Below are 15867 nucleotides of genomic sequence, written 5' to 3'. Positions count from 1 at the left end.
GCTGCTTGCTGCTCTCTGCTCTTATAGCTGCTGCTGCTGCTGCTGCTGCTACTGATGCTGGGTGGTGGGTGGTTGGGTGGTTTGGCTTGCTGTGCTTTTTGTTTCGTCACACACACACACACACACATACAGGCATACACTCATGGCCAGCCTCTGCCCACTCACCGAGCGCGGATTATATCTACAGCTTTTTCATTTTTTTTTTTTTTTTTTTTGTTATCCTATTTTGGGGTTGGCTGTTGGCTGTTGGCTCTGCCGCTGCTGTTGCTGTTGCTGCCACGGCTGCTGCTGCACTGGACACATCAGTGTTTAGCTTCTGTCATGGTTTTATGATAAATCTGAAATCGTACATCGAGACGTTAACATCATCATCGCCGTAGTCCTTGCCGTCGGTGCAGCCAGTCGAGCCACTCGCTGACCCGCTCAGTGCGTTCACAAAAGCGCGCTAGCCGTCGCTTTAGAAGAAATACAAATAAATAGAAATATAAAATATAAAATATAAATTATTGAATTTGTGTAATGCATAAGATTAAAAGTGCTTCTAGTGTCTAATTAACAATAATTAATATTAATATTAACTCCTGTGCGAATTTAATGTGTTGAAACAAAGTTTTAAACAAAGTTGAAAATTGTGTTTGTTCTGTTTTTGTGTTTGGTATTTATTTTGCTATGAATAAGGAAGAAATTTTAACGGACACGCGTCCAGCTTCACAAGGTATATTCATTTAATCTATTGTGAATTGTTTAAAAGTATGATAATAATAATAATAATGACGATGTTCAGCCAAAAAAAAATTTAATTTTCGTGAGAAAATGAAATGTTGATTTGGTATTTTAAATTTAAGCGTGTGGCTTATTTAGAAGCTGTGTAATCCGGCATCTGACACAGTTAATGTTGTTTATCGGAGGCGCCAGAATCCTTAGCAATAGTCGCATCCTCAAAAAATAGGAGAATTATTAAAATAGAAAAATGTAAAGAGATGAGGCCGAAAGAAATTTTATCGATTTGCCTATGATTATACCTAATTTTGACAAGTGCTAATTATAAACTTTTGTACTATAAGAAACGCTTTTTTAGTCCAAAACTATTAACTTTGATTAAAGATCTTTGCTCCTATTGTTATATCAACAAGGATCTTGTTCATGTATACACAGAATGATCTTTGGCTTGCACACCTTAAAAACCCTGTATCAAACATTTGGTCATCATCATTTGAATTATTAAACCAACAGTTGTGTGTGAAGATTGGTTTTTGGAAACTATTTTCGATGACTCTGAGTTTGAAACCATAATTTTTCATATGAATATTTTGTGTATATATTTTGTAAAATACAAATATTATATAGATTGAATTTCAAGCACAAGTAATATTATTATTAATTAATTCACAGTCCTTAAAAATATATATATAATGTGTAAACCTATGATATAGTACTAACAACAAGAATGAATCACAATAAAAATAGATATCTATTGAGTAAATTTGCAGGATATATAACGAGACAATAAGATCGTTGTTCCCATTACAATCTGAATTGAGGTCTTTCAAAGAAAGAGAAAAAAATTATATTCTAAAATGGTATTATAATTAATATATATAATAACTAAGGAACATCTAAATAGCAAAGGAGAAGGAAATATAGATGAAAGAAAGGAGCAAATATATAAAATTAAAATATTTCTAGAGTCTCCTTAAAGTATGCTTCAAAATGAGCTGCAAAATTCGAACGTAAATTTAAAATATAAATCTTTATGGTACAATATATATACAAAAAAATACATATTGTTTTAAAATTACATCATAATTACGTAAACATAAAAACTCCATAAAAATTCTGCAACGCACTTCAACAAATTGTTTGTGTAAATGCACATAATTATACCTTTTTTCCAGAACTTTTCTTTAGACTTCTCTTTGCTTGAACAAACAGTTAAAAAAAAAAGAACAGAAAAAAAGCGACAATTAATTAGAACCTTTTTTTTTAGCCGCTTCCACCCACACTTTCCATGTTAATTAAATCAAAATTAAAGGCTAGAGCAAGAACTCAACAGACCAATTCCACAATAACCTTGTTTCGTCTATAATGAAATTTGATTTAATAAAAATATTATTTATATATGCCAAAAGTTCAAAGAGAAAAGTGAAAGAGGAAAAGAAAAATCAAGCCGCAAATTGACTCGCAGCAAACAAATTCAATTTGGGATAATCACATCAATTGCATTAAGATGCGAGTTGAAATTTTCGAAAAATTCATAACATAAAGAAGGGGAAGAGGGAATGGGGAAGTCGTCAGGAGAGCGGGGGGAAGGAAGGCTACGGCGCCCTTTAACACTTTTGTCAAACTGAATTTCAACGAGCTCATAAAAATTAACAAAAGGGGGTAAAATGCAAGCATATGACGCTAATCCGAGGGCCTTAGACCACAGTTGGAACGTCGAGGCCGTAGACAGAAGGCATGAAAGCCAAACAGCCTTCGGACAGATTCTGGAACGCTTCAGCGCACTGGCAAGTGGCGAGTGTAACAAATGTGTGCCAGAATATCTATCAACTGGTCCTCGTTCAGGTCTTGGTCCTGGTCGTGGTCGGGGGTTAGGTTAAGTGCATCAAGGAATCAGAATCAAAATCCGAATCAGAATGGAAAACTACAATCAAATTAGGGTGTGATGGCTAAACAATTGTCCCCCGTGGCAAATTTAATGCCACAGCAGCCAGAACCTGCTCACTCTCTCTCTCTCTCTCTCTGTCTGGTCTGCTTGTCCTAATGGCACCCTAATTGTATGTGTAAATATATTTTGCGGATTACAGGGCGTCAATGTCGTCGCGCGTTCGGATAAGATCGAAAAAAGTAAGCCAGAGAGAGGGCAGCGCACGAGGGAGTGTGGGCGAAAACCTTTTGACAAATTACAATTTAATTTAAATGAACTACATAAGTGATTTTTTATTGCATATCCCTTTTTTGTGTGTGTCTCGGGCACTGAAACTTTAACAGTTGCGGGTCTTAACTATTTGACTTAAGTGTCTGCTGAATTGTGCTTTTCAAGTAGATTAGAAATTTCAGTTAGCCAAGTTTACTTCTAAGAGATTGATTAAACATTTGAGGTGGATTTTTGTTATAGAAAACTCTTGTGTTGCGACAGATGGTTTACTCTAATTCTTGACTACTGAAAGTTCATTATATATTTGGTCTATATTAAAACATACATATATCTGTAATATATAGATTAAATATCACTATCTTAAATGCGATTATAGATACAATGCTTTACTTCCTTCTGAAAAGCAAATATTTGTTTAATTGCTAGATTCTTTAGACTCTAAGAAAGGACATTCATATTATAGATATTATATTATAGACTAGATTAATATACTATACATATACTATACAACTTATTAAGTATACTTTCTCAACTACAAATTTCTGCTTTGTTCATTCCTTCTTCTTCATTCTTGCCCTCTTCCGCAGAGCTGCACAGTCCTGCGCGCCATTGTTATACACCACCGCCGCCGCCACATGGCCCGGCCGCCACATCTGTGGCGCCACCGGCAGCTGGCATAGCGGCACAGACAACGACGCCGAGTCGCCTGCTCAGCTGGAATCACAGTGCAGCCGCAGCGGCCGCCGCGGCAGCAGCAGCCGTTGCCTCCAATCATCAGGCGAATGCAGCGGCTGCGGCTGCAGTCGCCGCGGCAGCGTCCGCAACAGCTGCTGGTCAATCGGGCTCAATCGGGGATCAATCAGGCATGGCACGGCTCAAGGGCCAGAACCTGGGACTCATCTGTGTGGTGTGCGGCGACACGAGCTCCGGCAAACACTACGGCATCCTCGCCTGCAACGGTTGCTCGGGCTTCTTCAAGCGCAGCGTGCGACGCAAACTCATCTATCGGTAGGTAAAAGTACAAACCCACTTGGGTTCAAGCCCAGGCGCGTATGTGTGCTGGCAAGTGGGTGGGTTGGCTGTCTGGCTGTGTGCCTTCTGGCCTGTCTGGCGGATTACCCAAAAATTTATTACAATTATTCAAATCTTTGGGATTTGAGCGTCAACTTTTGAATGCGTTTGACTTTGCCCACACAAATCCCCGTTGAGCATCATCTGCAACTTTAGCTTGCTCTTCCCCTCTCTCTCTCTCACTCTCTCACTCTCTGATTTTATTCCATTTAAAAATTGAAGAAAAAACAAATGTTGAAGCCTGCGCGCACAAATTGTAATTGAATTTAAAGTGCGGATTTAATTTTATGTTTGTTTTTTTGCCACTTTTGCCAGCAGGCAAGGGGGCAGAGGGGCAGGGGGCGATATGTGAGTAACTGTAGCGAGCGTTGTTAGAGGAATGGCTATGTGCAGTACAGTTGAATATATATCCTATACTTAACTTTTGAATATGATTATAGGAGCTGTGTTTAAAAAAAATGTTTTTCAATTATATTATTATTATTATTTCTATCAGCTATTATATATAGTACATATATATATACGTTAAATAATTATTATTATTACTATTAGTATTACTTAAATTACTATTATTATTTTAAATAATTTCTCCAGCACTCTCTCGTCTATTATAATCTAGTCCCTTTTCCCTACTGATCAAAATTCGCAATACTTTTTGAGCACACCTCGTATTGACTTAAAGTTTAGTTAAGGGATATATAACTGTATCTGGCATAGCCTACTTCTATATCTTTGTTCTGCTTTATCTCTATCTAAAATTATAATCTATAATATTTTTATTGTTATTATAATTCTCATAACAAACATTCCCATATTCTTCCCTATTTTCTGTAATATTATCATACACTTAAACAATTTGTTTTTATTTTATGGCACTTGTTTCAGTTTCGTTTTCAATTATCATTAAATCAGCGCATAGTTGGCCCCCTTGGCCTCGCCCCCTTGGCCACATATTTTGTGGGCGACAAATTCCTGGCGAGTCAACATCAAATTATGATTCTATGTAATGTATATATGTCTTTAGACTGTATAGCCTCTGTGTAGCCTCTGCGTATCTGTATATCCTTGGCGCGGTAAATCACAAATGTCGAAATCTCTATATCCTTGCGGTCCCCAGAGATTGATATGGAGGGCTTAAGCGCAAAACACTTGGCCAAATGTGACCGCCGCGTCACTCCAGCAGAGCACGCAGCACCCACCTACCACTCCGCCTCCTCTCGCTCTGCCTCCTCCCTTCAAAGAGACCCTTATGGCAAACCAGCCAACCACCCAACCACCGTCGACAGCTAAGCCAGGACCAAATCGCAGCACAGAAAAAAGGCACAAGAAGGAGGAAGGCAAAATAGAGCAAAAGTTTGAGGGGGAAGCGTGGAGAGAAGTAAGGTGAAGCCTTGCAAAAGGACGAGGAGTTTATTTTTCTGCTACGTGACTTGTGTTTTGGATAGTCAGCGAAGTCAATGTGCCGCCAGAAAGGATCTATATAATATATTTATATATATATTCGTCTCTGGTGGCCGCATTAAGACAATTTCAATTATAATCAATTGCCTTCAATCAGAACTTTATGAAACTCGGAGAGAAAGGGAATTGAAGAGCAAAAGAAAAATTACCATACATAGTTTTAGTTTAGAATATATGTATATTGACTAATATTGGATTATTTAAATGCATATACTTCATACATAGCTATTGACAACAAAAAGTTCTATAATAGAGAAAGAGTCATAGGAATATACAAAGATAAAGAGTGAGAGAGAGAGAGAGAGTAAGGGACACGGAGAAAAATAAAGAGAGTGGGAGATAAACAGAACATTTTAGAGAGAGAGGGAGAGAGAGAAAGAGAGAGAGAAGCAATAAAAATGTGAGAGAAAGAAGAACAGTGAGTAGAGGAAATAGAAAGAGAGAGAGAGAGAGAGAGAGAAAGAGAGAGAGATAGATAGATATAGAGAGAGCGAGCTAATTATTGGGTCTGAGATAGAGGTCAACAATGGTATAAGCTGTGAGATCGATATAGTAATAGATAGAGAGACATGAAATAATAGAGCGGGAGAGATCTTAGAAATCCAAGGTCAAGACCTTATTTCAGATAAAAGAGATTATCAATTTTAATAATTTTACAGTATCCACCAATCAGTGTCACATTAAATTTTTAATTATTCGAATAAAAACAATGAGATGATATTATTTATATTTTTAACAACATTATTCTGTTCCATTTGGTCGGGATAGTTTTTCTGCAATATTCATTTGCTTGACCAGAGTAAAGACCGAGAACGAAAACTTAGTGGCCTGAAAGAGTTTAATGAGCAGAAAGAAAAATAGATAAACAAAAAATGACATATTTACGACGAGTTCTCTTAAAATGTCCAATCTCAACTCACATTCAAATTTGTAGCCACAGAAATGGTAAAAACATTGCCAGCTATGAAGACAATTGGCTTCTGTAGACTCTGTAGAAACAGTAGAACGGTCTTCTTATAGCGCTCATCCTGATAGATCCAATTCGATTCGAATAGCGCATCGGCTAGCTTCATGCAATCGTCGGCCAAGTAGTTGCAGAGTATGCAAAAGGGCGTCGTCTCCAAGAGGACAGCTGTCATAAAGCAGAGAGAAGCAATGCGAGAAGCGAAATTGGCAAACATGACAATGTTGATGATGGTGAAGCCCAGCACCAATCCCACAACGAGAAGCTGAACGAAAATGGTGCCAGAGATAATCGGACGCAAAGTATCGCAGAAACTGAAAGCAGAAGGGAGAAACTTGACAACTTCCTTTATAATGCGGAGAGACTTAAGTCCGACCTGAGTATGATCTTATGGTGCTTTATGCACTCGATAAGCTTCTCGTAACGCTCCTCCGAACTCTCCTGCGGATCGTGTCCCAGTCCTCTCAGTCGCTCCGCAAAGTTCGCCATATGAGCACGCAGAGGTAGGATATAATTGATGGGATAGCAATCGACGCAAACGTCTTGGAAGCAGGCGCCGAACATGGTGAAGTACTCCAGGCACGATTGTAGCCAATATTGCTGGCGACTAGCGCGCCAGTCCAGAAAGGGATAATAGTTCTGGAACATCGGCACGCCGTTGATGCAGGCGCTGATGAACGTCGTTGTGGCATAGATTATATAGACGCTCATAAAGACGAAGAAGATGCGATTGCTCTGCGAGACGGCGCGATGAATTCGGCCCCGCTCAGCCGGCTCGAGCACTTGCTTGTCCAGCTCATCGAAGAGCGCATTGGCCTGATCGAAACGCTTCACGAATATCCAAACGATGATCACCTTGGTCGAGCAGGTGCACGCATTGAAGGCTACCTGCAGTGAGGTGAGAAACTCGCCAGGTGAGAACTCCGACAGGTGCGACACATAGCCGATCATAAAGCCAAAGGGCTGATAGAAGGTGGAGCAGAGATTTAAAGCAAACGACCACGCGACGTAGATCAAGAAGAGGCAGCAGCCCCTCGGCGGTGTCCTGATGCCCATTAGAAAAATGCAGTTCAGCAAGTAGAGCGTCGCCTGCCGCGACTTGACGGACGACTTGTCCGGCAGCGTGTACATCGCCGGGAAGAGCTGGCGTAAACCCATCTTGCAACGGCGACAGACAATTACTGAATAAAGTGGAAATCGTTTGAGTGTTTCCTTTTATATTGTCTGACCAGTTGCATAAAGTGTGAATAATGCATGAGCTAATAAGTTAATCAGTTTGTTCAAAGTTGAAGTTGACTTGGCTGAGGGGCATGCCTCTAGGACCTGCCCAACCTTGCCTTGCCTTGCCTTGCCTTGCTTTAGTTATTGGGGGCGTAAAAGTTTACACTTGACTCTATTAAAAATTGAATGACTTTAGGACGCCTACAGGACAGCCTGTAATTGTTCACATATATGAGATATATGTATGTAAGTATATATATATATAAAATTATATCTATATATACATATATCTCATATATACAACTGCCTAAACTTTTCACTATCCGTCAGTTTATAAATGCCCCTGAAGAAGGCGCACAATAAGCGGAGAAAGGATAGCAGAATTAAAGCAAAGGTTGACTAACATTGAGCCGACCTCAAGAAGACAAAGGCGTAAACTGTTCAAAGATTAAAGAAAGGAATTAAAGCCAAATTCCAGATTTTATAAGAAGGAAAAGAATAAGAGAATTCGATTTAATATGAATATTATCAATATCATTTAAAGCTTGTGAAATTCGTTTTTTTAAAGCTAAATTGAGTTCTTCAAATATGCTATTTCAAGTCAAGTTGATTTAAATATCAAGTCAAGTAATTACAAATTCAAGCTGCAATGGTAATAATTGTAAATACAGTAGAATCCGATTATAGCGACACTCAAGGGACCGTCGTTATACCCGGAAGGCGCTATAGCCGTATGAGTTTGTTCATTAAAGTTTATCTGGGGACCAGAATTTTCGTTGCTATAACCGTACAGACGCTATAAGCGGAGTCGTTATAACCGGATTCTACTGTAATTCGGACTACTATATACTTAGTACACCTTCGTAGAATATATACTATAAATCATATACATACATATGTAGGTAAAAGTCGTACAAAGCTATATCGACTCAGTTCATCGCTCTGATCAAGGATATATGTAAAGATACATATATTTATATACTTTATGGGAACTGCCACGCCCCCTTTACAGTCTCATAATCAAATTAATCAATTATAAAGAAAAGCTAATAAAAAACTTCATTTTTTTTGCCAAATAAACTCCAGAAAGAATGTGTACAAAAAAACGAATCAATAAACGACTCGAAGCAGTCAACAGCTATGGCTTCAATCTACGTGATTTGTTTACGAAAACATAAAATTAGCATATTCCAGGCACAAATAGTGGCTGGTCACACACACACACATACACCTACACACACATACACACACACATAGGCGAACTGTGTATCTGAAGGATACATTTAGCTAAGTGCTTTGTTAGTTAGTCAAACTTCACGCAGAGCAAATAAAAAATGCGAGGGACACGCAAAGTGCGAGGCAGAGCGAGAGAGGTAGACAGCATTAATGGAGGGGTTGGGGTAAGCCAAAAGAACCTTTGCCATTTTGTATTTTGAGTTTTGGCGCAGGCTTAGAGTGCGACAAGGATGCAGCACAAAAGCTGCAAACGAGTGCGACAGAGCCGAAGCCAGACAGCACAAAGCGTCGCAGCGAGTGCGAGCGAGACGCAGCACGATGACGAAGGCAGACAAAAGCTGACTTAAACAGCCGACAGTGCGAGGGTGTGAGAGGGAGAGCAACTGCTGCTGCTGCGTGTTGCTGGTGCTCTGGCTGCTGTTGCTGCTTAAGAGGTGGTTGGCAATGATTTCAGACAGTCAATGTGATTTGATTAAAATGCCACAAGTGCCGCACGCCTCATGCCTCATGCAGCGTGCCACAAAACATACCGAACAAAGGCCAAAAATAGATACGCAGCTCAGCTGTTCAGATACCATTTTTGCTGCAGCTCAGATACTTAGCCTTAGTGAGTGGGCTTACGCTTCGCTTGCCAGCCAAATTTCACAAATGTTGCAATTCTTGACACTGGGCATCTGTCTAACTTAATTATCCTGCGGACGCTTAAACATTCAGCTCGCAAAACTGAAAATGCTTTTTTCTGCTTTTTATTCTTGCAGCTGCCAGGCGGGCACCGGCCGCTGCGTCGTCGACAAGGCCCATAGGAACCAGTGCCAGGCATGCAGGCTCAAGAAGTGCCTTCAAATGGGAATGAACAAGGATGGTAAGTGAATTAATTCGAATTTGATTTTAGTGATTTTAGTGGGCTATGCGCAGTCAAAGTGCGCTTGGGCTAATCTAATCTGATATTTAAGGTTAAAGAGTATAGAAAAATTTGTGATTTTGATATATTGATCAGCTTTCGAGTTGTCTGAGTAGCTTCGGACTAAACTGTGAAAATATGTATTCTGCGGCCAACTGGGGGATTTGAGTGACAAGTCCGAGAGAATGTGTATTAATAAACTTTCTCTGATTAAAATTAGTTTTATATGCAAGTAAAAGAATATACCATCTGAATTAAAGAATATGCTATCTTAATTGTGATTTCCAAGTTCCGAAACAGATATTTATTAGAGTAAATTGGAATACATTTAAATTACCTGGGAGTATGGTAAATAAAGAATCATAGTTTAGCAATTTATCATGCTTTCAACTTGGGATTTTAGGCTCTCTAAGAGTCTAAATGAGAAACCTTTTAATAAAATTTGTTGACACTGATTCAAGAGAGAGTTTAAATCACAACCTGGACCTAGACCCAAAGGTAAAAGTTTTATCGAGAATGCTGTGGCTAGACTATCAGAACTAACCTAGCTATAACTAGTCTAGTCTATCAATTCTTCCTCTATTCATCAGCACAGCTAGTTGTCATACATATACATATATGTATTGCTCTTCATTTCATGATTGACAGCGGAAATTGTATCTAGCAAATTGAGTTTAGCTTAACTGCTGAGGCTTTCCTCGCCTTTGAGCACATTATCAATCGATAACTCGCACGCTCTAGTAGCAACTAGTTCTTTATATGTACATATATGTATAGCTATACCCCGTTTACTCTTGCTCCCTCTCCACTCTCTCATCCATATTCATAATCTGTCTAAACGCTCTAATGAACTGAAGCACGTTTAATTGCTCTTTAACATGACCTCAAAACGAAAACCTGGCGACACGTGCGAGTGTGTCTAATGTAAATATCTCTAGAAGATGCTTCGCTCTCACTCCCTCTCTCTCTCTCTCTCCCTCTCTCTCTCTCTCTCTCTCTCTCTTTTTGTCTCTCACATAACCCTTTCCCACGCAACGCAAATATTATGAAAAGGTTTGCGTTGCTTTGGGGTTGCTCCTGCTCCTGCTCCCTGCCTGCCCGCCAGCTTTCCCTGCCTGTTCACCTCCCAGTGGCTTGGAGTGTGCTCCGCGGTGGCTCACTTTTTGGGGTGGTGCACTTTATTTACATATTGTTCACTCAATTGATTTGTTACCTGCTGCTGTCTGTCGTTGTCTTTGACAGATTTTTAAGCAGCTTCCATAGCAGTTGAGTGAACAAAGCACAGCATTATTGCTCAGGTATATAGTTACAATATATATGCATGTCTGCGTGTCTGCATGTATATGTGTATATCTTTACTCTCATTCCATTGTGTGCAGCAGAGAATTACTAAGTAGCTTTCAGTTATTGTTTTCCTAATCAAATTTGTCGTCCTTTGTCGATGGCAAATGTGAAGTCGTGAATCTTAATTGAACTTTAGCTATGCCAAACATCCATTTTGACTTACCTGAAAAGCAAGAGATGTAGAGGACTTTAAGATTACTTGATAGATTATCTGTTTTGCTGTTTGTTTTGAACTAAACATTTTATAGAGACTTCCGGCTTCATCCTTTTGAGTATACAGAAATCAAAGACGAGTCAGAGCAAGACCAAGTCAAAAGGCTATCTAAAATAAATTGAGCATTACAAATTTCTGAATTTATATAGGCATAAGTGAAGGCACAGAGGGGCATAAGCTATACTTTGACAATATATTTTTAGCAATCCTCGTATATATTTTTTTAATCGCAAGTCTATAAGTTTAAGAGACACTAACATATAATATGAACTCTACATAATGATAATCAAATAGTTTACCCCGCCTCTAGTAGGCGTTTTTATTTTATTTACTTCACTGTAGAAGAGAGGAGAAAAGAGAACGAAAAGTCAAAAGCTCTGGCTATTGTATATCCTATGATATATGATATACATCGATTAGAGATCTACATACCAACTCTCTAGCCAACAAACTCACTCCAATTTAAACACTTCACACAAACCAATATACTCTCCTTGCACTTATGAGCTCGAGCACGTATCCGCGGCTCACATTGCCTCACTCCGGCTCAGCTTGCTCGACAATAGTCTAAGTTTCGCTCTCATGACACGTCTCGGATGTCGAGTGCGCTTATTAACAACTGCAGAATAGGCCGCACTTCATTATGGCTCGGCCCACCCGCTGCCGATTGAACCATAAATTATGCCAGCCATATGCAAAATGGCAACAGTTACCGCAAAGCGCGCGAGGTGGCGCAACGAGGACTCTGGGGAGGGGGAAGGGGGGAGAGGGGAGAGGGGAGGAGGCGTGGCACACGTTGCACAGATTGAGTTGTCGCGGTAAAATTGCATAAACAAATGGGAAAACAATTTGTGGGCGTAAAGCGGCACGTGACCACAAAACCAATTTACCGAGCAATGTCCCCAGGCCAAATGAGAAGCGCAGAGAGCGGCAACAGCGCCGGCTGTGGCGATGGCACGCGCAACCAGTGTTGCCAAACTATTTGGCATTTAGGCGTTAGGCGTTAAGCGACATTTTGTGACATTTTCTCATTATGCGCAGACGAATTTGCCTGGGCGTTGCCTGGGCGAGTGGTGTGAGTGGTGCGAGTGGTGCCAGGAAATTCACTTATGCATTTTGTTTTCCAATTACAGCGGTGCAAAATGAGCGACAGCCACGAAACACGGCCACTATACGGCCGGAGACGCTGCGGGAGATGGAGCACGGCCGTGCGCTGCGAGAGGCTGCCGTAGCCGTTGGTGTTTTCGGGTGAGTTGACCTAGTAGAGCTGATGATAGTGGACCCACTGGTTGTCATTTGCATAACTGTAACACGCGATCTCTCTCTCTCTCTCTCTCCCTCTCTCTGCTCTCTCTTGCCAATTTGCAGACCTCCTGTGCTACTGTCGCCGCCCTGCTACGGCTCTGGTCTGCTGCCGCCGCCTTGTAAGTTCTTATACATCCCTCGCTCGGTCGCGCTCAATCGTCTCACGCACCACAGTTTCGTCCTCCACAGCTCTGGGCAGTCTGCCAACGGGACGCCTGCTGCACCACAATCATCTCAGCTCCTCCATGCAGCTGGCCTCGAACCACATGACCCATGCGAGCAGCTTTCCCATGTTCAATGCGGCCGCTGCGGCCGGACTGCACCACTCGCCCAAGGACAAGATGGGCGGCTATGGGGTCTCCATGGAGCTCTCGAGCAGCGGCAACATCTCTCACTCCACCAACTCGAGCAGCAATCACAGCATCGATCCCAGCTCACCAGCGCCAGATGCCACAAGAGAGGAGAAGAACAATGCCGGTGGAAGCGTCTCCTCCATAAGCTCCTCTAGCCCAACGCCAGAGAATGATAATGATGGTGAGTAGAGATGGTATAGGGATGTGTATGATGTATATAATAGATCGAGCAAAAGACAGAAGCTAGAGTCCAATCGGAATCCTGATAAATAGATTGATTAGAGGAGTTATCATTATGATGTGTACTCTTTTCATTATCGATATCATCATTCATATTTTTGTTTAACTTCTTTTCCTTCTACTTCTCCTTCTCGTTCTCTTTATCATCATAATTAAAATTGTCATTATCATTAGAATTGTCGTATTGATTATGAATTCTGTTTTTCTTTCTCATCATTGCCATTGGAATTTACTTTTTAGTCACTTATTGTTATTCCAATTATCATAACTATTCTCATTATTATTTTCATTAACATCATTGTCATCATAATTTGATAGCTCGACATAGCCAGGCCTCATATTATAGAGTAGCTACTGGTAGAGCGTTTTCCACTAAAGCACAAACCATTCCCATCGTTGCCTTAAATACCTCGATCATCTTAAATAGAAACTGAAATCTTTAATTTAGATGAATCCGGTCTCCAAAGTTAGACTCTTATTAAAAATCTATTTAGTCTCATATATATTGTATTTATATTTTCAAAATTTCAAAATTTTCTCCTTAACAGACGACTCGATAGACGTGACCAACGATGAGGAGCCCAATACGGGCAGCAGATCCGACTCCAGCTTCATAATGCCCCAGTTCATGTCGCCCAATCTCTATGCGCATCAGCATGAGACGGTGTACGAGACGAGCGCGCGGCTGCTCTTCATGGCCGTCAAGTGGGCCAAGAATCTGCCCAGCTTCGCAAGGCTTTCGTTTCGCGACCAGGTCATCCTGCTGGAGGAGTCCTGGTCGGAGCTGTTTCTGCTGAATGCCATACAATGGTGCATTCCACTCGATCCCACGGGCTGTGCCTTGTTCTCGGTCGCCGAGCATTGCAATAACTTGGAGAATAATGCGAATACAGACAATTGTGTTAGCAAAGAGGAGGTGAGTGGAGAGGCACAACTACAGTGAAACATCAATAACATCGCCCTCTCTTCTTCCCTCTTTAGTTAGCTGCCGATGTGCGTACACTGCACGAAATCTTCTGCAAGTACAAAGCGGTTCTCGTGGATCCCGCTGAATTCGCTTGCCTCAAGGCGATCGTGCTCTTCCGACCCGAAACTCGAGGCCTCAAGGATCCAGCTCAGATTGAAAATTTACAGGATCAAGCGCATGTAAGTTTATCACTCTCTCTCTAACTCTAACTTTCTCCTACTTTAACTAAACTGTTTCATTCCCATCTATTCCCAGGTTATGCTGTCGCAGCACACGAAAACTCAATTCGCCGCTCAAATCGCTCGCTTCGGTCGTCTGCTGCTCATGCTTCCTCTTCTTCGCATGATCAACTCACATAAGATCGAATCGATCTTCTTTCAGCGAACCATAGGGAATACGCCCATGGAGAAGGTCCTCTGCGACATGTATAAGAATTAGTTAATATTGTCACTTAAGTTTTTACGATTGTCTAATTTAAATAAATATACGCATATGTTTTTTGTGTCTTGGATGTTAAAGTGAAATGTGTTTTTATAAGGTATTTATGAAAGAAAATTCCATAAATCTGGGCTTAATATGCTGTTATAAAACGAATCAAGACTATACATATATATCAAGCCTCTATTCAATAGAATCTTTTTTTTGCATTCATTTCCATTTTTACGAATTTCCATACCATTTTCGTTACTTTCCCATCGTGTGATTCAATTCCATTTCATTCCTGTTTCTCTTTTCGACGAACGGTTGGGAAACACAGTTTGACAGCAACACACACTTTTGAAGGACACTGACTGTGGTAGTTGTCCTCGCTAAGACAAGTCAGGTCGCTGCTACTTGAACGAAGCTTACATACTTGACGATTTATTCAATACATAAACCTACTCACTTAACGAAGTAATCGAACGCCGCCACAACATAAAAACCTATCGTAATCGCCACCCAACAAAAGCTGCCTGCTGCGTCTTATCAACTGCCACACATAGCCGCTAGATGCCGCCTTAAAAGGCTCTTCGTGTGTCGTATCAGTTGGATGCTGCAAACTTCAGGAGCAGGTTCTGATTGGAGTCGCGGCTGCTGCTGACGGATGGCATTGGAATGCGCTCCACAAACAACACAAAAGAATAAACGTGAAAAACAGCATAAAAGCTGCAAAATAATAATTAATTAATTAATTGCAGCTAATTAAGTTGATGTGCGCTTATTGTACAAGTTCAAAGCCGCCAACAAAAAATTGGCTAAGGCCAGAAAGTGAAAAGGCAGACAAAAAGTCTACTGTCGTAGGTGTGTGCGTACGAGTGCGTGCTTATATGTGTGTGCGTGTGTGAGTGTTGTGGGTGCGCGCAGCAACAAAAATATAAATAAAACACGCGCCCCTCGCTCTCGTCGTCAATGTCAATGGGAAATGCAGTTGATAAAAAGTGAAATAAAAGGCCTTTAATTGCCGCTGCAGTCAAATAAATCATCAAACGGAAAATATGAAAGCATCTCTGGAATTTCGTGTGTAAAATTAGAAGCGCACACACACTCCAAAAGGAAAACGAAAAAAAAAAAAAAAAAAAAAACAACTATATCAAACAGAAGATACAAAATAGCATTGCGATGGGAGAGCCGAAACGGCAACAGCTCTACCTCTGTCATGCCACTGCCCGCTCATTGCCCACTTCTACTTCCTGCAGCATATGCCAACACAGCTCCAACAGGAACAACGCCAA

General features: G+C 40.8%; 2 protein-coding genes across 3 annotated transcripts; one reads left to right on the top strand and one right to left on the bottom strand.

Moving 5' to 3' along the window:
* Positions 1 to 281: 281 nt before the first annotated feature.
* Positions 282 to 14673, top strand: LOC6578534 (photoreceptor-specific nuclear receptor). 2 transcript variants are annotated; one of them, XM_044010778.1, is made up of 9 exons: positions 282 to 715; positions 3466 to 3886; positions 9590 to 9693; positions 12424 to 12538; positions 12659 to 12714; positions 12770 to 13129; positions 13737 to 14104; positions 14170 to 14334; positions 14411 to 14673. In XM_044010778.1, the coding sequence occupies exons 1-9, from the start codon at positions 670 to 672 to the stop codon at positions 14591 to 14593; spliced, it is 1818 nt and encodes a 605-aa protein (XP_043866713.1). In that variant the 5' UTR covers positions 282 to 669; the 3' UTR covers positions 14594 to 14673. The 2 variants fall into 2 exon arrangements, with proteins under 2 accessions (XP_043866713.1, XP_002004444.2); XM_002004408.4 differs by having other exon boundaries at positions 284 to 715; positions 12785 to 13129.
* Positions 5912 to 7716, bottom strand: LOC6578535 (odorant receptor 42a). Its single transcript, XM_002004409.3, has 3 exons — positions 6751 to 7716; positions 6331 to 6688; positions 5912 to 6238 (listed from the first exon to the last, which is right to left on the bottom strand). The coding sequence occupies exons 1-3, from the start codon at positions 7530 to 7532 to the stop codon at positions 6152 to 6154; spliced, it is 1227 nt and encodes a 408-aa protein (XP_002004445.1). The 5' UTR covers positions 7533 to 7716; the 3' UTR covers positions 5912 to 6151.
* Positions 14674 to 15867: the final 1194 nt, after the last annotated feature.

This window comes from Drosophila mojavensis, unplaced genomic scaffold (genome assembly GCF_018153725.1).
Source record: "Drosophila mojavensis isolate 15081-1352.22 unplaced genomic scaffold, ASM1815372v1 contig_80, whole genome shotgun sequence".
Lineage (NCBI taxonomy): Eukaryota > Metazoa > Arthropoda > Insecta > Diptera > Drosophilidae > Drosophila > Drosophila mojavensis.
Note: the sequence above shows the minus strand (reverse complement) of the source record. Positions and strands in the feature narration are given on the sequence as shown.

Bases quoted from the DNA above. Each gene is read 5' to 3' on its own strand.
- LOC6578534 (XM_044010778.1), top strand. From the start codon at position 670: ATGAATAAGGAAGAAATTTTAACGGACACGCGTCCAGCTTCACAAG. The intron at 716-3,465 runs GTATATTCATTT...CCTCTTCCGCAG, and splicing joins CACGCGTCCAGCTTCACAAG to AGCTGCACAGTCCTGCGCGC. The intron at 9,694-12,423 runs GTAAGTGAATTA...TTCCAATTACAG, and splicing joins AATGGGAATGAACAAGGATG to CGGTGCAAAATGAGCGACAG.
- LOC6578535 (XM_002004409.3), bottom strand. From the start codon at position 7,532: ATGGGTTTACGCCAGCTCTTCCCGGCGATGTACACGCTGCCGGACAAG. The intron at 6,689-6,750 runs GTCGGACTTAAG...TTCTGCTTTCAG, and splicing joins CACCATAAGATCATACTCAG to TTTCTGCGATACTTTGCGTC. The intron at 6,239-6,330 runs GTGAGTTGAGAT...AAACTCTTTCAG, and splicing joins CTGTGGCTACAAATTTGAAT to GCCACTAAGTTTTCGTTCTC.